This window comes from Neltuma alba, unplaced genomic scaffold (assembly GCF_004799145.2).
Source record: "Neltuma alba isolate B1F8T4 unplaced genomic scaffold, ASM479914v2 tig00007934_pilon, whole genome shotgun sequence".
NCBI lineage: Eukaryota > Viridiplantae > Streptophyta > Magnoliopsida > Fabales > Fabaceae > Neltuma > Neltuma alba.
The window spans coordinates 113,960-137,216 of NW_021634907.1; the positions used below are offsets into that span (position 1 = coordinate 113,960).

Here is a 23,257-nt window from a genome sequence, read left to right on the forward strand (position 1 = left end):
ACTTGATGAGCACTGGGTGCTCATCAAGTGATGAGCACCGAATGCAGGCCCATGAGACTGTGAGTTCATATACTTTAAAAAGAAGTCATAACTATAGGGGACTAAGAAAACAAAAGACATCAAGAATAAATGTAAAGTAGAAAAATAATGCTACATCCCATTACAATCTATAAATCAAAGTTTCATTTAGTTTTGAATCAAATGTTAGCATTCAACTCCTCCAATTTTCTTTCATTTGGATTTGACAAACTTCAATTGATTTTCCTTGACCTAATTCGAAACATAATGGTGAAATTTAACCACCTTTTGCATGTATTATAGTGGAAATAATACTTTCTGTTAATTAAATTATTTGCAAGGACCCGTACTCTTGTGCCATACACTTGATGGTAAAAAAGAACTCATGTGGGATTTGTTGTGGTTATGTCACTAAATGGTATTGACACTCCTATTAATGGGAGGTTCTTTCATGAATGCAGTACTTACGAGGAGTGTCATATCCCGTCTTTAGGCTTAGAAGTTCAAGAATAAACCTAAACTAAATAGGTCATTAAGCCCAATTGAGCAGGAGTCTTAGAAATGCTACAAAAAAATCCCAAGAATTAAATCATAAATTAAAAGTTTTGAGACCATGAAAAAGTTACAAGGGCCAAAGTAAAAGGGAATAGGGACCTAAATGTAAAGGAAGAAAGCTCCGAGTTATTAAAAAGATGAAAAGTATTGATGGAATAAATTGTAAGTATTGAAAGTTAAGAATGCTTATAAGTTGTGAAATAAATATTATGAAATTACACAATAGTACTTAAAACTTGAAAGTTATCCAGAAGAGTTGGAAATTAAAGGGTTTATAAGTTATTTTAGGATCTTCAAGAGACATTAAAGAGGATTACATGAATGGCAAGCTATGATGTGGTTAAAAGTATAATTTTTGAAAGCTCAGGTCTTAAGAGTAATTACTCAAAAATTTAGGGAAAATAAGAAAATGATGGGTTTTTAAGTTATTAAAGGTCAAAATGGCACAAGAAAAATAATAGAAAGATTGTTTGATCAAAAGTTTAATAAGGCCTACAAGGTAATATAACTCGGCGGCCCAGCAAGTTGATGTCTGAATTCTAGTTAAATTGAGAGCATAATAGTAACCAACCCGAGAAAGTTGAGTTTAGCAGAAGGGATTAGTCCCTCATAATGTGATGAACTAAGATTCGAATTCCTGCTAGGAGAGGTGCTCACATTTAGTGCCCGACAGTGACTCGAATTGGATTGTCTTTAATAAGAGGATATCTATACTTTAATAAAAAAAAAAAAGAAAAAAAGGAGAGAGCATAATAGTAGGCCCAATACGGCCCAATATCATGCTACTCACAATGAAGAAAGAGGGAGAAAAATTATCATAATTAAATTCTAAAGTATTTATGGTTAAGGAATTATTTATTTTAATTAGAAAATTTACTGTGGATGAAAGGAGATTAACCTTGATAGGGTAATTAAGGTTGAGTTAACTAAAGTTAAAGCACAATTACGGGTAGTAAAACTAACCATTTTTGGAGAGATGTAACCATAATTAAGTAAAAATAATTATAGTTAGTAAAACTAAGGCTAAAGAAAAGTAACTATAGTTAGCCAAAAGTAATCATGGTTAAAGATGTGTGATAGCAAAATTAGTAAATTGTGTCATATCCAAGCCGAAAGAGGTAGTTTAAAATTGATCTCAAAGGTCCAGGATGAAAGATTAAAATGGATGGCCAAGATTTATCATTGAAAAGTAATTTAAGGGTAATAATTACAAACGAGGTGAATGAAACATGAGCGATGGATTTTGAATTTAATTTATAATTTATGTCTGAAAGACAAAACAAGTTGAGAAAAGTAAGAAATTGTATTGATTGGCATGACTCAAGATCCATATTATATTTTTACCCTGTAAAGGATTATAAGATCTCTCAAAAGAATTTTATAATATGATTTTTTTTAAAACAGGTTATAATTTTTTAAATTTAGACTAAAAAGTTAAAAATTTTAGATGAGTTTCAAATAACAATTCGCCTAAATATAACAATCTCAAGCACATAATCAACATGTCAAAATGATCCGCATGACAAGGAGAGTTACATTGTTGATGCAAAGGGCATTCATAGGAAATAAAAAACAATCAGGTTCAATGTAGTGTTGGGAATTAAATATGAGTATCTCTTGTAATGAAAATCAAACATTCATTTACCATAACTTAAGCCTCTTCTACTCAATCCAATATTTATTGGTTGAGGTGTTGACATTTGACCCTTCAAAAGCAGCCATTTGAGAATTCTTTTTATGCCCGAGTCCTTTTGCATAAATTTTTTTTTTCAACTTCAAGGCCTAGCCTTGAAAAAATTGGTTTAAACAGATAGCATGATAGCCAGAACTTATATATTTATTTTTACTACGTATAGATATCTTCCTATTAGAACTACTCCTATTTAGAGTATTGACGGATACTAAATGTGAGCACCTCTCCCAACAGAAATTTGAATCTTTTGATTTACTATGTTGCGAGAGGCTAACTAATTTCATCAGACTCAACTCATATTGGAGCCAATCTATATTGTTTGCTAGAGGCATGTTTCGCGTAGATATTTGGATGTGTCCATGTGCCCACATGAATGCTGGTCTCACTAGTTATGTACAAGTATCAAAAGCCAATGAGTTCGCAACTTACAGTCCCCTTCCTTTACATAATTATGGCGTATTCTGTATGCATACTTTCTCAAACCTCTCCAGCGCAACCTACAACATGTGGAAGTGCAAGTACAAGCATCATAATTACCTTTTCAGAGAATTCATGTATCATTTGAGGAAAAGAAAATATGAGGAAAATATAAAGACAAAAAGGAAAAATGGCACATAATTGGGTGGTACATGAATTGAGAAATTATCTTACTAATTTTTCCATTGCTAACCTAATATGTTCAACCATAACACATTCAATTTTTGGGAGGAATCTCCAAATTCTATCTTTGAAGTTATCACATACAAGCACCAATATTGAGAAACCATATGATCTCACCATCAAACATCATCAAAGGGGAGAAAGGCATCAGACCCTGACATCACCGGTCAATGTGCAAATAGTAATTACTACCTGGGGTTCTAAAGATAAAAGCTAAAAAAAGTATTGATTTTGATTATAAATATAAGACCTCAATCAATTTTATCTTTTAAATTAATAATTTTTTCTCAAAGTATCCTTATTGATTATACATAGTAAAGATGTTTCCATTAAAAGGTAGTTATCACAATGCACATAATTAGAAAAATTATTCTAAGAAAATCAACACACATTTGTTATAAATAACTAACTTAACTAATTTTTTTAATATTAACTAATTATTTATCTAATTTTTAGATTAAGGACCGAAGAGAGCATTTCAATTTTTTAAACAAAGAACTACATGCTTCTTTACTTATATCTCTTCTAAAGAACAGAAAATTAGAAAGCACAGCTTTTGCTATGTTTCCTTCCAATCACAAAAATTCCTCCTACCCAGAAGTAGGGGAAACAAAAAGAATCAAGAAATTATAAACATGTAAAGAGGTAGCATGATTTTTTTAAGCCAAGTCTAAACTTTTCGAATAGGTGACGCGTGCACAATGGAAATCAGCTCTTAGCAATTTGATCAATGCCCTTTAATGATATCTGATCATACTCTCTTGGCTGCAGAGAAAAGGTTAACTATGAATGGCCAATCAAACCTGTTGCTGAGCATGAGTGCCTTGGATAAGTCACTGCAGAATAGTGTGGTTGCCAATGAGACAACCTATGAAGGAAGAAGAGAAATATAGAAAGTTAAAGTTTCTTCCTACCATTAGCCCTTGATCGAATTGCCAATGGTAGGAGGAATTTATACCTTGATTTAAATTAATACTTTCCGACCAGTCACAAGCTCCGGAACTTCTCAGAGGCTGACAATGTGAGAATATGCGTTCCCTGGTATGACAATCGGGTGGCATTAATTATGAGACTGTTTCTCTCTTACCGTTTCAATTGTGACATCCGATGCCAGTGCATGTGTTGAAAATGTGAGAGGTGACTTTTATTTTAGTCCCTTACTTTTCTAGTTTTATTTACGGGGAAGAAAGAAAAGATTTTTTTATCCTATTTATAAGTCACTTTATTAAATTTTTACTATGAATATACTATATTGTCTTTCATTTATTATAGTATAGATAGTTATTTTTTTAAATGTGTATATATTAAATAGGAGTAAAGTAGAAAAGTTTTTCTATTTTAATGAAGAGTTAACGCAGTTTAAAGTTTTTCTTAGTTTATGTAAAACCTGTTAGAAGTGCCTTATAAATAAGATCAGAGGGGTAACTTCAAAGAATATAGTTTTAGACTTTTAAGCCCAAAATTGTTAAAAAAAAATGATGTTAAAATCTTAAATGTTCAATATTCTCAAATGCTAACATATTAAGTTTAATTTTCAAAATAATCATGATTGTTCTATAAAAAAAAATCATTTAAGCCTCACCTTTCTAGGGTTAAAGGGCCAAAAATGTAACTTTTAAAGTTAAGGAGCCAAAGTGAAACATTATACAAAGTTAAAGAACTAAATATACTTCTCTGGTACTACTTATAAAAGAGAGAGAAAATATTTTTTGATCCTATTTATAGAGTACTGAAAGAAATTTTTTGTATAATGTACAATTTTACTATTCATTTATTATTGTGTTAATTTTGTTTGTATGAGAAATAATGTACATTAAATAAGAATAAAGTTGAAAAGTTGTTAAATTTTAAATGAGAGTTAATAAAATTTAAGTTTTTTTTTATTTATGTAAAATATGTTAAAAATGACTTATAAATAAAATTAGAGAAGTATACTTTTTACAGAGCGGTAATAGTTTCAAGTCTCCTATCATAGACAATAAAATTCAATTACTGAGAATGCCCAATTCGAGTCAATCAAGTCTTACGTTCGGCAACGCACAAGCCGAAGAACAAAATGTGATATAATATTCTTATTTACAACTTCAGGTGCCTGTTGATGCCTCATATGTGCTTTCCAGAGATTGTCTACCCGCATAAAGGATATTCCATCGTAATGACTTGTATGGCTGGAAAATCAAACAGTAAAGTGATCATAAATATGAGGTTTTAGTGTTTTACTAATTGATCCATTTCTTCAGGTTTCTTTCCCAGAGATAAACCATCAGAATCCCCTTGAGAACTGCGACACGCAATAATAACCATCAACCGTACAATATTTTATCAGTGTAAACTCCTGTTTCTAGAGGAAAAAGAAACACCTCAAACTCAGCACAAGCTATTGAGTTCTACTTTGTGTGAATGCAGAAATCGTTTTTGAGAGATCAGCCACACTTTAGGCTCAACAATGCTCAAATCATCTCCACTCAGATACGCAAGTGTATAAAAAACATATACATAATATAATTCTATAAAAAGTCATAACATTTCTGAATCATTGGCCATATAAAACTTATTTTTAAAAAGTTGTTTTTAGCTCTGTATTGGATAAAATCAAGATATGTAAGTACCACTTTTCGGCTAACAATAGACTTCATTAACCACATAAAGTAAACTACTTTTCAAAAAGTATTCCCCTTTTGACCTATTATTTTATAGATTGTTATTTTCTTATGAAGTTTTTTTTTTAAAACTTCATCTATATTTAATATATATTTTTTGTATGAAGTTATATATATTAAATATAGATAAAGTTAACAAATATTGAATTTAAAGTCAGATAATGAGTATAGTAGCAGGGGAAGAGGTTATAGAAAGTACCATACAATTGCAACGAGCCAACTGAGACCATTTACCTACATGGGAATAAAAATAAGTGCAGCAACAGGAAGTCATTATAGGGTGAATCTTTCAAGACCGCATGAACAAATGACAATCAGTCCAGATGAATGAAGCACAACAATGGACATTTAAGATATGAAATACAGTTGATAAAATTTCATCCGACAAAAATCATGTTGCAGTTCCAATACATAAACTGATACACGATGAAGCGGTGCTTTTCATATTTCTCCTCTGTATCCACCAGAACCAAAATAATCCCTTCTATTATTTGCAATTGCCATGCTCTTCTGATGTTCCAATTTGGGGCAGTCCCGAATGCGATGACCAAGCCCACCACAATACGCACAGCCCTTGACCCCACTTTTATCTGTGATTTCCTCGTTATCTTCCATTGGATCATTAAGCTCTGCTAAAACTGGGGGAATGCGCTGTTTAGCTTCTTGCAGCAGATGTTTCAAGTCAAGCAAGGTTGTCTCAGTTTGATTCTTGTTAATGAACGTTGTTGCTATGCCAGTCTTGCCACATCGTCCAGTTCGTCCAATCCTATGAACATAGTTTTCAATTTCAGCAGGCATGTCATAGTTAATAACATGCTGAATATCAGGAAAATCCAATCCTTTGGACGCAACATCAGTTGCAACCAACACGTCTTTCTTTCCAGACTTAAAGGCTGCAATTGCATACTCTCTCTCTTCCTGATCTTTGCCTCCATGAATAGCCACCGCTTCCACTCCTTTCAAGAGAAGATATTCATGAATGTCATCCACATCAGCCTTATTCTCACAGAATATTAAAACTGGAGGTGGGGTTTTTTGCAGGCACTCAAGGAGATACACTATTTTTGCCTCTTGCTTAACATACTCTACCTCCTGGATTACGTCAAGATTTGCTGCCCCTGCTCGCCCCACATTGACAATGACCGGTTTCACTAGAGCACTTCTAGCAAAATTCTGAATTTTGGTCGGCATAGTGGCAGAAAATAAGAGCGTCTGCCTCTGAGCTTTGAAGTGATCAAACACTTCTCTAATGTCATCTTCAAATCCCAAATCTACCAATCTATCAGCCTCATCTAATGTTAAATACCTGCAATTATCAAGATTCATTTTTTTCTTTGCTAACATATCCTTTAACCTCCCAGGGGTGGCAACAACAATGTGAACACCCTTCTTCACAACTTCTAGCTGTGACCTCATATCTACCCCACCAATACAAAGCAACGGCCTAAGCTCAGGATATCCAGCTTCTCTCAGAGGTATCAAGAACTGTTCAACTACTTCATAAGTCTGTCTAGCTAGTTCCCTTGATGGGCAAATAATCAGACCAAACGGACCTTCTCCTGGAACAATAGGCATCATAATTTCCTCTTGCAGTGCCACCATAATCATTGGCAACACAAAGACTAGAGTTTTCCCTGATCCTGTGAATGCAATTCCAATCATATCCCTCCCGGATAAGATCACAGGAAGGCCTTGTACTTGGATAGGCGTTGGTTGAACAATACCTTTTGCTTTCAACTTCTTCAAAATAGGCTCAGGAAACCTCATATCCTTGAAATTCTTAATTGGGGGTGGGATGGCTTCACCATCAACTATTATATGCCACTGCTTCCGAATCAAATCGCATAAATTTTTAGACATCCTTCTAATTGGCAAAGGTGGTTTCCATCCAGTAGGCAAAGGATCTGTATAGGTGATTCCCTTCGCCAATTCCCGAACAGACATCAGAGTTTTTCGATCTGACAAGTTCTCGATCATTTCTTTTTCTTGCTGGACAAGCTGCTCTGTTGGACTAATCTCAGGTTGATCCCGTTTCAACTGTGAAACCTTAACCAAAAGACTCGGTTTAGCTTCAGCCACTCTTGATTTCTCTAAATCATCATCAACTGTGGCGGAGGATTTTCCTTTTCGCTGAAGAATCTTCTGAGCCTCCATGGCCCTACGCTTAGCCACAGGCACATACTCCACATAATCATCATATTCCTCCATATCTACTATGAAATTGACCTCAAAATTGCAGTTCCTATAATAGATTTTGGAACAAAACAAAAATTATTACCAACACAAGCAATTAACTAATGACATAAAATTCACTAATTTTAGTGCCCTAAAAGCTAAGGATAGCAATGAAGAATAATAGGGTGAGTTTTTTACCACTTGTCCCTGTCTTGTTCACTCACGGGTCATTTGGTACACATCAAGTAAAAGAATGAAAATTGAATAGGAAAAAAAAAATTGTCAGTAACCATCATTTTAAATGAGTAATGAAAAAAGCATGACATTGTTTAATAATGATAATAAGGACAAGATAGACATTGCTTATTAGGGCTGCCCAACACAATCTGGACTAGATCAGAGCCTAACCCAAAGTAGGGCCGCACAATGGATAGAGCGACCAGACCGAACTAGAGTCTATCCTGAAGTCTAGTCTGTTTCATAGACGGGCTAGGTTAGGCAATCTGTGGTCCAATCTAGTCTAGTAGCAACCCAAGGTGGAGCTTGACCAGACTTGGTCCACCAAATAGGGCTGCACAAAGACCAGACTCGACCAGGCTAAGCATCAATCTAAAATTTGGTCTAAAAGATAACCGGGATCAACTTTTTTGTCTGAGGACAGGTCCAGTCCGGTTTGGCCTCGAACCATGACTGGGTGGCAACAAAGCTATTGTTTTGGGAGACTTCAATCCACAGATCAGAAGAAAAACTGCATCATGCATGATGTAGAAGGGAAAAAAATATTCCTTAAAAGGACTTTGTATGTGCCATTTAAATCATGTAGAGCTCCTGAATTGTGACCTGTGAATGTACATCACGCAATAGAATGCAAATACCATTAGATGATATAAAGCAATAAAGCAATTTTAACAGTAGCTTCTCATCCCACCACCTTCATCGCATATCTCAACAATTTCTTCCAGGGGCTTGTAATTGTAAAACCAAGCACAATTCCAAAAAAATAAATTAAAGCCAGGTAACGATGAACAATAACAAGCCAGAACCTGAATCCAATAATAAGCATGCAGTAGTACTATTTCACGCCCTCTGTTGCCAAATAAAAATTGAACAGCAAAAAGCCAGGAACCATTTAATGCACTCTATTCCCAAACATCGAAAAATTTTAAGGTCACAGAAATTCCACTCCCTCAGTTGCTTCACCTCGAGAACGAGAAGGGGTGAATGAAGAGGAACAGGAATCCTACCTCACCAAAGAGGATGGAGACGAAGCGGTTCCTGCAGCTCGACAAGGACCCACGACAACAACTCCACAAGCAGCTCGACGAGAAGCCGCAACCCCAAGCAGATTCACGAGGACCCACGAATCACAACCACAAGCGTCGACGACAACGTACGAGTCACGACCACGAGAAACTCAGTGTGGGAACAAGAGCTAAGAGGGAGTGAGGGATGGGCTCGACGAAACAAGACGGCTAGACGGGGGAAAGAGACTGGATCTGCGTTTAATCGAAAGAAACAGAATGGCCGAATGAGATAGCGAAGAAAAAAGATATATTAAAAAGGTTTATATTATTGATAGCCCTTGCAACTTGATTAAATTTTTATTTTAGTCCCTATATTTTTTCCCATCAAAACATTAGCCTCTATTTATAAGGATTTGGATTTGAGTTTAAAAGTGATAATAAGTACAGGGATCAAAACTAAAATGTATTAAAGTATAGAAATAAGAACCAATACATTTAAAAAAAAACCAGAACCAATTACTGTTAAAAATATAAATTTAAAAAATACAACTTAAATGTGTGATAGGACAAAGAAATATTTTTATTGATAAAATTAATTTTTAACAATAAAATCTAATTTCAAACATTTGAATTTATGCTTTGTTTTCTTATCTTCAAATCTGATATCATCAACATGAGAGGGTGTGATCATTTTTAGCGAGTAGAACCCTTTTTCAATTATATCAACATATTTTTAATTAAGTACAAATGACTTCTGTGCTGAGAACTCTTACAAATGACTAGAAATATATTGCTTACAACTGGAAAAAAAAGGATTGAAAATAATCGCATAAAGTACTTCTAATAAAAAACATGAGGTAAGGAGCATTTAACATTTTGAAATATTTTTTCAGGTACATCTAGTGTTCTAAAACTTTTTATGGTGCAATTTCAATACTGAACTAATTTTTTTGGTGCAATCTCATTCAATCCTAACCAAAATTTAAGATTGTTAAAATAATGACTAGGAAAATTTTTGACCAAAAATTATCCAAGTGTTAGGGCTGCTGAAATGGAAATCTGACCCCCCCCTAACTTGTTTTATTTATTCTGGTGCAAAAATTTGGTTTCTCCCCTCCGATTCAGGAATTAAAATCTTGTGATATCACTAATGCAATTTCTTTTGACAACCCATTTGTGGTGCCTCTTCTAGCCTCCCTCTATCGCCAAAGAAGTCAAATTTTCATCTTCCTCCAAGCCGCCTCTCCTTTATTATTAGAACCAACAAATCCTAATGCCTTCAACAAACCCACTATCTTTATGTACCCAAATCAAGTGCAGTAGACAAATGTTTCTCTTGTGTGGGTTGGGACATTGGGTGCAAGCTTGCAATGCTTTCCATGGCTAGTTGATATTAGAGACCTACGGATTGGCTAGAATCAAGTAACGAATGGATGGAGACCCCAAGAAAACTTGCCTCTTGTAACCCCAAATACAAGAAACCGAACAAATGATCTAGGTAGGACCTTAAGAGAACTTATCTCTTACAACCTTAGTCATGAAGACACCATAAGGTTGATCATTCCCTTAATAAGGTTGATATGACCAATTATAATTGATATTATTAGAGAAAAAAAATACAAGTTTTGGACTGGCTCACTTTCTATCTAGAATTAACATAAAACTTACAATAATCTAGTTAGTAGCAAATTCTACAAAGAGAATTAAATCATTTGCAAACAACAAGTATGACATAGAAGGTCCATTCTTATTTAGTTTAATAGGTCTCTAATTGCTATTATGAATCTCCTCTTATATCGAGTGAGCAAATTTATTAATGCAAATGACAAACAAATAAGGTGATAGAGGATCACTCTTTCTTAGCCACCCTAGACGAGGTGAAAGCTTCCATCTTATTACCCTCCCAAAGAATCTGCATTATAGGTGTGGAGAGGTAAGCATTAATGAGCTTAATCATATTGGCAGGCAAATAAAACTTTTGGAGACATGAAATAATTAACAAAGTCTTATCTGAGTCTATCATAAGCTTTTTCAATATCGATCTTAATTGCCATAAACCCTTTTCTTTCCCTTCATATTTCTTGTAGAGTGAACTACCTCTTGAGCCACTATTATGTTATCTGAGCTAACTCTCCCAAGCACAAAGCTACACTGATTAGGGGCAATGACATGTGGAAGAAATCATTTAATTCTATTTGGGAGCATTAAGTGATCATCTTGTAAAACATGTTACAAAGTCTAATGGGTTTGAAATCATTTATACTTTTTGGGTGTTCTTCTTTGGGAATAAGAATGAGTAGAGTTCTGTTCCCATCTCTGGCTCTAAAAGGCTACTCAAAAGCTTGCTTCTGAAACCCAATGACAAAAGTGCTCACACGTTGCCACTGACTTTGAAAGAACAACATGTTAGTTCATCCAATGAATCTACTTATCATGCTCCATCCATCCTGAACAGATTCTGAAAGAACCTAAGGGTAATTGATTTAATTTCTGGCACATAAAAAAGCTATCTCTTATGAGGCCCAAAAAAAAAAAGTAATCTCTTAAATCCGATTAAACTCTAAGAATACTAAAATTATAACAAACTAGGAGTATAAGACAATGCCTAACAGAACTGATGGTAACCTTATGGTTGTAGGAAAGACAAGTTTGGAGTAAGAGGGAGTTTGATTATTATTGGATTAGGTTTCTAGATAAAATACAGAACAAACCTATACGTATAAACAATGTTGCTTGTCTAAATTGGATTATTATTAAGCTTTCAATAGAAAAACTTCATTGTTTTTTTTTTTGGATGCCAAATTTCATTTTCGAAACTGTACATCACATTTGGCCAAAGTTCAAATTCAAACCAATATCTAACCAAGAATGAGCCAAATGAAGATCCTCTGACACATTTCTAATTAAATTATGGCTAAAGTATACTTTTAATCTTTTAACTTTATATAAGATTTCATTTTGGTCCCTTAACTTTAAAAACTAAATTTTTAATTCTCTAATCCTAAAACTGTTAATAAAAAATCATGATATTGAACTCTTGAATGCTGATTAAACATTACTAAATGTTAACATATTAAGTTTAATATTTAAAACAACCATGATTGTTATGAAAAATCATCATTTAAGACTAATAATTTTAGGATTAAAAGACTAAAAGTATACTTTTTAAAGTTAAGGGAATAAACTGAAACCTTACATAAAATTAAAGGACTAGATGTATACTTTAGCCTTAAATTATTATTTTCCTATGACTGGCCATAAATCCCAAATAGCTAGCATGCTACAACCGTAAGCCGAGTTTTTTTTTTTTAAAAAAAAAGGCAAAAATCATGCTCAAATCTAATGCCCTAAACAACTTTTCAATTAAAAAAAATCATATACACGAGAGATTTTTTTTTGGCTGAAAGTACATGAGAGATAATAGCCCAGATATTGTTAAAGATTATAAGGAAAATTAATATGTGAGTCCTTACAGTTTTACCGATTTTTGAATCAGTTCCTTATAATTTGTTTTTCTTTTTAGTCAATCCTTATTGTTCACTCAATTACTGGTGCCAGTCCTTCTGTCAGATTTCATTAGCTTAAGCTGATAAGAGTGTGATGTGGCATTGAGTAACGTCTGACCAGGCACATACATTTCACATAGATCTTGCATTGGCAAAAAAATCCCTAATTCTTTCGCGTCACCTTTGTCTTCTTCAGCATTTTTGTTAGTTTTCAGGTAGTGGGAATGATTTGATTACCAGATGGGGGAGATAGAGGCGGCTCATCCTCGTTGACTCGTTGTAGGACTTACATTAATCAGATTACTTTGTCTATTTTTGTGGTAATGTTGGGTTGGGGCGGTTCAACAACCTTGATCTCAGAAAATGGGGATGAATTTTCTCCAGTCTTTTAACTCTATCTTTGTGGTTGCTGTGTGCGACAACACAACTTGGATAATGAACTTTGCCCCAAGGTCTGAAATTATTGATTCAGATTTTCAAAAACAACTTGATCAAGATATACTGTAAATAAGCATGAAAGAGAGATCAAAGACCATCAAGGCACACAAACTCGCTTTTGTAGCAACGCTAGCAATTCTAGAGCATTCCACCGCCATGATGATCGCTTGCTGCGAAGTCTGCGAGCACGAAAAAAGCATTACCACCAATACACTTTTTTAATCCACAAATTTACCAATAATAGAAATCAAAAAATAGAATCTGAAAGTTTTCACCTTTGCAAATATGGAAATTCTAAAGCCTTTTTTTCTCTTCGCAAATGCAGAAATTAATAAGCCATGAAAATGCAAACCTCTGTAACAAAATTTCAAACTAACTCGTATAATAACAAATGCTAAATCCTCATAGTCCCTGTTGAGGTGCCGCCACGATGCCACCATCTAGATCTCACATTTGGTAGTTGAATCATTAAGCAGATGAAAACACCAAAGAAGACGATGACATGGAAGAATTTTAGGGATTTTTTGCCTGTGCGAAATCGACGCGGCAATGTGCGTGCTTGATTAGATGTTATTCAGCGCCACATCACCCTCTTGCCAGCTTAAACTAACGGAATCTTGACAGAAGGTTTAATAATTGAACAAACAATAAGGATTAAATAAAATGAAAAAAAAATTATAAGACCTAACTCAAAATTTGGTCAAACTATAAGGACTTGACTTAGAGGTTAAGTTTTCCAAGATTATATTACCTACTAATTGAAACATATGGAGAATTAGTGTAGAACAAAAATATATTTGCCAATAAAATGTGTGGGAAAATATAAAAAAAATTGTTTTGCAGCTCAAGAAAAACCTATATTGGTCATGATTTAGTGCTTATTTGAATTAATTTATTTTAAATTATTTTAGTGAGGTAAATATGTGATATGAGTTAAACCAGAAAAGCATTTTTTTTAAGTGCTTTTACGCTTAATGGGCCCGTTTGGATTAGCAGTAAAAAAGTAGCTTATGTTTAATTTAACTTTTAAAAAAGTTAGATTGGATAAAAGTTAAATTAGGTAATATGATTTATGTTTTGATTGACTTTTATAAAAATTAGTTTTTAAAAGTAAAAGTTATTTGGATTATGATTGAATAAGTAAGTTTAGTTTGTAAAATGACTAAAATGGGTATAACTTTTATTAACTAACGAAAAATTATTTAAAAAATATGAATTTACAAAGTATAAAATTTTAAATTATTTTAATAGGAAGAAGTTAAATTTAATGAATCAAATATATTTAGAAAAGAAATAATAATAACATGAAAATTTTTGAATTAAATAATATTACATAATTAGATATACCCTACACAATTTATGTAAATATAAAATTAAAAATAATATTTAAATTAAAAATCTTATAAAAAAACTATGTTAAAAATTATTTTCATTTAATAGAACATAAAGTTATTTATAATATGATATTTTTTTTAGAACATTGTATTATTAAAAATTTTGAAAATGAAAAAACCAACGTATGAGGGAGAAGAGAAGAAGGGCAAATTTGGTATTCAATTTACAATGAATGCTCTCAGGACGTAACATTAGACCAAACGCACAAATACATAAGCCATAAGCACCTCTTCACCAACTTCTGCTTTTCACCCTGCTTACTCTGGCTTTCGGCCCAAAAAGAGAATGGGCTAAAAGTTTAACCAAACATCCCCTTCAATGTGCAAACTGAGTTTTCTCACTTATAAGTTATTTTTGCCTTTGTACCAAAAAAAAGTTGTTTTTGCCTACTAGACCGCTGCACCAACACACACAATGGCAGATAACGGTTATCTACATTAACTTTGACCATTAAATGATTATGTTTGACTAGTGCTTTTAACAGTCAAACTTAATCATGAATAACAATCCATGGCAGAATTGTTACCAAATAAAATCTCCATGGCGTATAAAACCCATAAAAACTTATAAGTATTAGGTGCTCATTCATAGATACTTCTGGAGTATTTAAACATCTTATTCTCATGGATATATTTCGCGACAGTATTTAAAAAACTATAAGATCCTCTTGGTTTTTGATGTTTTGATATTGAACTTCCATTTATTATTTATGTATCCACTTAATAAAAAGCAGGCCAAATCCGGCCATTTAGTGCACCATAAAACATTCAGTCCAAGTGACAAGCCTTTTTTTTATTTATGCCCTGTCCATTCCCAACGTGTCACTTTCTTGTATGTATTTTATTCTACTATTCTTTTCTCTTCCCAGTTATATCCATATAAAAGTTTGGTTATTTTATAATCTCCTTGTAAAATCCCTTAATGAGGATTATATTGTGATTGACCAAAACAAAGTTGTCTTTCATGCTAAACAACATATGACTAGGTTTTCATGTTAATAGCTCTAGAAACCACACCATGAAACTATTTCCTCCCTTCATTCAATCTATAAGCCATTTTCAATAAGTTTTATCAGAACAAAAAAAAATCAAATATTATTAACTCTGTTTTTAAATTTAACAATATTTCAGCTTTACTCTTTTTTATACCCACGCTATTTGAATACACAAAATTTATATTATAAGAAATAAAAAATAAAATTATATGTTTACATAAAAATTTAATCATCTGACTTATAAATAGAAAAATTTCTCCTTACCTAGTAATCAGTATTATGTTTGATGTGCTGATTTTCATAAAAGAGTGATTTTGAAATTAGCACCTTTGACTGAAACTTAACGGAACACATATTTTATCTAGTCATTTACTATTTTCAAATTAGTTAAGAAAAAAAATAATATTATGATAACAAATATATATTAAATGCCTTTTCTTTCCTAGTTTTTCCCAAAGACAATGAAGGAGCAAATCCCCTCCCTAGTACTCTTTTCAGTTTTATTTATAAGGCTCTGTCCATTGAGAACCACGCCTTTTTATGAAGTCCAGCGAGCTATTTCAGTCCTCAGGTAATTTTATAAAGTTGTAAAATGTTTTTTAACATTTAATTAATTTTAACTGATTGTTAATTTTAAAAAATTAATTGACAAGGACTGGTCAAAAGGAAAAAAAAAAAAAGAGATGCAAGGAACAATTGGCAAAAAAGCCCTTATTTGAAATTTATTAGTAAAAAACACTTGATATTCTTTTGAGATAACTGAGAGTATTCTCAAATAATTTTGGGTTTGAAACCAATTTTTATGACGTCGGGAGTGTTAAAATTATAGCTCTACTAACAAATGCGCTTCTCGATATTTGAACTTATGTTCTCTTTGTTACGGGCATAAGACTATTTATCATTTCAACTAGTTATTGGTTGATATAACCACGTCTTTTTTTTTCTTAAGATAATATTTATTTATTACAAATAACTAACTTAATTAATTTTTTAATCTATTCAAATTAATCAATTAACTATCATACTCCTCCAGTCCTAATATAAGACCCATTTAACTAATTTGATTAAATTAAAAAAATTAGATAAGTTAGTTGAGTATAAGAAATGTGAAACGTTTTTTCTAAAATACTTATAATCATCTTTCTTAATACTCCTTCTTCCTCTTTTCCTTGATTATGGCTAAAAGAGTATCTATATGAGTAATTTAGAGAAATTGATAAATATGAGAAATGAGTCTTATATTTATCATCAAAACCAACTCAATAATTAAGTCCTATATTAAGGACCGGAGGAGTACTTTGTAATAATTTGAATAGTTAATTAGTTGTTCATGATCCTGGTTTCCTTTGTTTGCTTACCCAATACACTTACCGGCAGTCCCAACACCCAAACGCTCTCAACTGTCTCTGCCAAGTCAAAAATTCCCAACCAAATTCAAATGTTTTTTTTTTTTTTCCCTCATTTCCCTTTCTCTCTTCTTCTCTATAAATCTTCGTCTCCTTGCTTCGTTTATGACGAAAGGTTTCACAGTGAAGAGCGAGGCTGAAAATGATGATGCTGGTAAGCCCAGGCTCAGGGATTAGAAGGCAGGTGTTTCCGATCAATTACGAAACAGAGGTTTCGCAACGGCTCATCGACGCCGCTCATAATGGCGACACCAACGGTGCTTTGGAATGCATCGCCAATCCTTTCGTCGTCGACGTCAACTTCATCGGAACGGTGAACCTTAAGTGCAGAACGACGGAGATCGTGCTGCACGACCAGTCGCCTCATGAAGTCCGATTCGGATACGAGGAGTTCAAGACGGAGGTCACTGCTCTGTTTCTTGCTGCTCATACAGGAATTTGATTCTACTTAGGAAGCTCCTGGTAAGGCTCATCAATGCTTCTGAAATACTAAAAATAAATAAAGGCAAAAAGAAACTATGGCATTTTATTTTTAAATTTTGAATTGAAATAAGGATCTGAATCTCAATTATTCTTTACTGTTGAATTTTGTGATCAACATTTATATATTTGATTTTGTGCAATAAACTAATTATTATCTACGGGGGAGGCTGATTGATGAAGCTATTTAAATCTGAGCATTTTATTTGATGCATACTTTTTTCTGTTAAACTCTATTAAGAGTATTATGATGTCTTAAAAAATGGGATAGAATGTTGGAGGTGATGTGAATGAGAGATTGTTCCGGGGCTACGCCATAACGGCGGCGGTGAGGGAAGGCCACCGTGAAGTTGTGGAAATACTTATTAACGCCGGAGCGTCTCAGGCGGCATGTGAGGAAGCTCTCATGGAAGCAAGCCTCTTGGATTGGCCCATAGCTGCTGAGCTGCTCATGGAATCCAACATGATACGTCCTCATGTTGCTGTTCATGCCCTTGTCTCTGCCTCTTGCCGAGGATTCACGCATCTTGTCCGTGTTCTCCTCAAGGTAAACTCAACTAGTGATAAAAACACATCATAGATGAGAATTGAAAAGACGAATATGAGATTGGAAATACCCCTTCTCTAGTCATAAGTAGTCTTAAATATAAAAACTAAAATATAGAAGCTTGATAGCTAATTTACAACCATCATAAAAATTAGTTAACTACTTGTATAAAATGTGTTTTGGTTTCTCTATAACAGCCATTTTAACCATTTACAGTGAATCCATCCCCATTGATTAAAACTCCTTTTAATATGCGCATTCAGGAAGAATAGTTTCGAAAAAATTATAGATTTAAAAAATCAAATGGATTGAAGTCTTACATTTGTGACCAATAAAGCTGTTTAGATTAAACCAAACCATAATTTGAAAAATAAATTTGTGAATGGACTTTTGAAGAATGGATTTTGAGAATACATTTTAAAAGAATGGATTTTGTGAAAAAAATGATTTTGATAAAATAAGAATGTTCGGATGGTTGTTATCAGATTTTTTTTTGGGTTGATGAGTTAATATGATAATTAGATAAAAGATAGATTTTAATTTATTTTTGTTTGAAATAATAAATTTGTAAATAATAAATGATATATGAAAAAATATAATTAATTAATATTACCTTCAGTTCTTAGTATAAGAGTTAATTAGGTATTCAATTTGATTTTGAATATAAGACACCAGTCTACCTTATCTCACATATTTATCTATTTTTTTCAAAGTAACCCTCATGTTAATTTACACATGTTAAAGGTTCCATCAAATAGCAGTTCCAATACATATTATTAATACATATTTTACAGAATGTAACGCCTATTTAGTATAAATAAATAATTTAACTAATTTTCTTAACATTGACTAATTAGTTATCTAGCTCTTATATCAAAAATCAAAGGTAGTAATTGATATTTATATCCCAAACTATGGTTTTATACCTTCAAAAGCAAAAAAAAAATTCACTTATTCAAACCATGGTTTCAAATTCAAAAGTGACTTTAAGAAAAATATGGTGTTTGGATAGTTTTCTCTTCAAAACCATGGTTTGAAGAAGTATCAGAATACCAACACAAACCCTCCAATTAGCTCCTACCGAAGAGAGCATGAAATATGAATTAGATAGTGAAAAAAATAAAATACTGTTCTTTATGTAACTAATGTATGTAAAGGGTCTTTAAATATCAAATATTAATTTTTTTTTCTCCTGAAATCGTTCCCAAACGTTGGCAGCATGGGGTAGATGCCAATGCCATTGACAGGACATTGCTTCAATCTTCAAAACCATTTCTGCACGCTAATGTTCATTGCAATGCACTGTTCGCTGCCGTTGTTAGCAGGCAAATTGATGTTGTGAGATTGCTCTTGCAGGTAATCTTCGCATGCATGAGATCAAATCTCAATTTGAAGCAAAACTGTCTTATATTTTTGTAAAGATTAAAGGCCGTAGGTCTAAACCACGGTACTAACCACTACTCGTACTCACAACAAAAAAGAGAACAACTTTATGTGATGTGTCATTTAATTAATGCATTAAGTCAAATTGTTTTGTGGATTGCTAAATCATGATCAGGTAGGAATAAGGACAGATATTGAGGCCAAACTAGGGGCTTGGGCATGGGAAACTGATACGGGAGAAGAATTTCGTGTTGGTGCCGGATTAGCCGAAGCATACCCTATAACTTGGTGTGCTGTGGAGTACTTTGAAGCAAGGGGAGCTATATTGAGCATGCTGCTTCATCACCTCTCACCCAACATTTTACACTTTGGAAGGTCCCTTCTCCACCATGCCATTCTTTGTGAGAATGAAAAGGCTGTGAATGTGATCCTAAATTCTGGTGCAAACACAGAATTGCCAGTGCACAAAAAGTTATACGCTATTCACTTGGCTGCACGGCTTGGATCGTGCAACATCCTTCGATTCCTACTTGATGCTGGTTGTAACTTCGACTCACAAACACAATATGGAGATAGTGCATTGATGATCTCTACAAGGCATAAGCATGAGGATTGTCTTAAAGTGTTGGTATCAGCAGGAGCTGATTTGGGTCTTCTAAATTCATCTGGCCAGTCTGTGATGTCAATTGCAAGGTCTGTTAAGTGGATGACCATCTTCCAGAAAGCAATCTTGGACTTGATTCGAGGCGGAAAGGTAGTTAAATCGAGCAATGCGTCTGTGTTTTCGGCTTTAATTTTTGCAACTCGTTCTGATGATGTTGAGGCTTTGAAGGAGCTTATTGGACAGAGGAATATAAATATAGATGAGCAAGATGAAAATGGATTCTCAGCTGCCATGATAGCTGTAGCAGAAGGTAAAGCAGAGGCTTTCAGGTTGCTTCTTAAAGTTGGAGCTGATGTCCTAAAGCTAAGAAACAAGCACAATTTGACAGCCCTTGACCTTATAAATCAAAACAAATCTGGGAAAGCTTTTGAGAAAATAATGCTTGAATTTGCACTTGAAAAGGGGTTTAATGATGTCTCCAATCTTGCATTGAATCCTTTGCATCATGCTGCTCGCCATGGGGACACAAATCTGGTTCATAAATTAATCAAAAAAGGATTTGATGTCAACACTTTCAACAATGATGGATACACCCCATTAATGTTAGCAGCAAGAGAAAGCCAAAGTGATGAAATGTGTAAGCTTTTAATCTCTTGTGGTGCAAAATGTGATATTGAGAATGAGAGACACGAGACAGCTCTTTCACTTGCCAGAAAAAATAGGGTAGGAAATTATGCAGAGCGTGTGATATTGGACGAGCTAGCTCGAAAACGAGTTCTATGTGGGGCTCTTGTGAAGAAGCACACAAGGTGTGGGAAAGGGTCACCACACACTAAAGAATTGAGAATGGTGGAGAGTGGTGGAACACTACGATGGGGAAAATCAAGTGGAAGAAATGTGGTATGTAAAGCTGCTGAGATTGGTGCAAGTGATAAATTCAGATGGAATCGCAGGAGGAAGTATGATGTTGATGAGCCAGGATTGTTCCATGTAGTCACTACAAAAAACAAAGAGTTCCATTTTGTGTGTGGTGGCGGAGTTGAAATGGCTGAATTGTGGGTAAGGGGTATTAAATTGGTCAGCACAGAAGCCATCTTTGGAAGGAATTAAAGATATTGAAAACTATATTGTTTATAGAAGTTGTAGCCTGAGATGTGGTAAGAGACAAAGTAGGAGAAATACCAATGTGTTTTGTAAAGTGGTAAACTAATCAATGGTGTTTGTAAACTATAAATTCACAACTGGGGTCCTTAATGTGAATACTATCATTTACTCATGCTGAGACTTAAACATAAATAAAGCACAATTTAATGAGTTAGAGAAATTATGGTTTTTCAAAACTTAATTACTGCTTTAATTTATATCTTGAATGACTGATAATCGTAATGGGGTGAGCATTATGTTTGAGAACCACTGGAGATGAGGAATGTTTAGAATTGGAAGTGGAAGTGAAATCATGAAGTATTTGGTACTAGGAAACTTATCTCCATTTGGAAACAAATTTCATCAAATTTGATGGGAATTGGCTCCATGGCCTATACCATGGAAATGGTTTGAGTTGCTGAAAGTGAGTTTTCTCAGAGTCTTGTCAGCATCCACATGTTACTCGGACAATCTCCCTCTCTAGCATAAACGACAGCAAAAATTAGATGTGCAAGAGTTATGTCTGGGCTTATGGAGTGTTTTTATCATGGGCTCAAAATGACATAACTTCAATTGCATATACTTTGGGATTCCAACAGTTGCTTCCTAGTTCGTACCATGTGCGTGAAATTTATAAAATCATACGTCATTACCCGGTGACTTGAAGAAACCGTGATTGAGGGTTGGAGGATGCTAGGCGTCATTGATTGGGTCCCTTGTGAGTCCAAGTCAAATTTTAGTTTAAGTTTAACTATTATGTTTCCTTTGTCAGCCCTCATTTCGATGGAGAGAGAAAACAAGGGAGGAAATACGCTAGGAAAGAAAATCGAGAGCGAAGCAAATTTTTTCCTATTTAGATATGCAGAAAACTAGGAGAAAAAATTAAGTATGGGACTAGTCTAAAAAAATGTTTGGAAGCATCCAAAAAATACTTCTTAGAAGTATTTTTTCGCAAAATGAGATAAACTTCTCTATATATTTATTTTGTACACCGTAAAAACACTTTTAAAACTATAAATTTGATTCTATTCAAACACCGCCTAACTTTTCCTCCAACTTTTCTCCCCATATATGAAAACTCATTTTCTTTCCATGTCCTCCATCTTTATTTCTATATTATATTTTTAGCATTTACTAATAATGTTGAAGAATGTAAATTCAAATTCATTTATTTCTTTTTATCATACCTAATTTTAAAATATTATCCATTTTTTATTTATTTACCTTAAAAAATAATATTTTTGATTTTAAATTATTTGATGATGCTAGTGTTAATATGATTTTTCACTGTGGTATTTAATTTGATTTTAATTTTAAGCATCATATATTTTTTACATAGAAGGGTATTTTAGTCATTCGAATATTTACTTATTGTCTTTCATTCTTATTTTTTCTCATTCATTCAAACAAAGAAGGGTGATAACATTTTTTTTCTCAATCTTTTGTTCATTTTCTCTTCTTCTATCTTCTTTTCTCTCAACTCTTCTTCCCATCCAAAGTTTTTTTTTTTTTTTAATGATAGCAAGCCGGAGCATTAATTAACATCAGCCATAGAAATCAAGAAGCAGAGTTATAGTTTTAATTAAGATTAAGATTTTATGGACTTAATTTCTAAAGTAGGGTATTAGATTCTTTTACGCTTATTCAAAGGAATATCGATGTCCCATACTCTTTGAATTTTGAATCAAATTTTCAAATAATACCATATATATTTATACATGCGATCTTGCGTTTTTCTGGGAATATAATTGGACTTTATAATTATTATTATGAGTTTAACATGTCTTTATAACATGTTTTCGTTTTGTTTGGTTATTGAATGAAAGTGGAGGAAAATTTCTTTTGGTATAAGCAAACAATCCTTAAATCGTTTTAGGTTTGAGATTAATTTATGTCTAGTCAAGAGCGTTAACCTTATAGCCCTCCCAACAAGTATACTTCTCAGGATTCGAATTTGCGTTCTCCTTCTTTCTTACGGAGTGAGATCACTTACGATCTCAACTAATAATTTGTTGGTGAAAGAAAATTTATATATATATATATATATTTATCAATTTATACTTTGCTTGGATGAGCTTAATAAAATATTTTTATATTTTACAAGATAAATTTTTCTCATATTTATTTCAAGTACAAAATCACCTTTCGTATCTAGCTAACCCAAATTGGCATTATACGTTAGATAAATAATTTTAAAAAATAATTATTATAAAAGCAAAATGATGAATTGAAACCTTATTTTAAAACTAAATCCAACCTTTGAATAGTAGGAACACTAGGAAAATTTAAATTATCTTAGGATTAATATGCTTGCCAATATCATCCGCTGGAGCAAAAGAAACAAAATACTTTAGGA

General features: G+C 33.2%; 1 protein-coding gene and 1 pseudogene across 2 annotated transcripts; one reads left to right on the forward strand and one right to left on the reverse strand.

The window, feature by feature from the left end:
* Nucleotides 1–5,792: 5,792 nt before the first annotated feature.
* On the reverse strand, nt 5,793–9,139 carry LOC114753454 (DEAD-box ATP-dependent RNA helicase 35). 2 transcript variants are annotated; one of them, XM_028942145.1, is made up of 2 exons: nt 9,006–9,139; nt 5,793–7,828 (listed from the first exon to the last, which is right to left on the reverse strand). In XM_028942145.1, the coding sequence occupies exon 2, from the start codon at nt 7,792–7,794 to the stop codon at nt 6,028–6,030; it is 1,767 nt and encodes a 588-aa protein (XP_028797978.1). In that variant the 5' UTR covers nt 7,795–7,828; nt 9,006–9,139; the 3' UTR covers nt 5,793–6,027. The 2 variants fall into 2 exon arrangements, with proteins under 2 accessions (XP_028797978.1, XP_028797979.1); XM_028942146.1 differs by lacking the exon at nt 9,006–9,139 and adding an exon at nt 7,960–8,624.
* A 7,747-nt stretch (nt 9,140–16,886) lies between these two features.
* Nucleotides 16,887–20,985, forward strand: LOC114753453 (serine/threonine-protein phosphatase 6 regulatory ankyrin repeat subunit C-like; annotated as a pseudogene).
* Nucleotides 20,986–23,257: the final 2,272 nt, after the last annotated feature.

Coding starts and splice junctions, on each gene's coding strand:
- LOC114753454 (XM_028942145.1), bottom strand. CDS start 7,794: ATGGAGGAATATGATGATTATGTGGAGTATGTGCCTGTGGCTAAGCGT.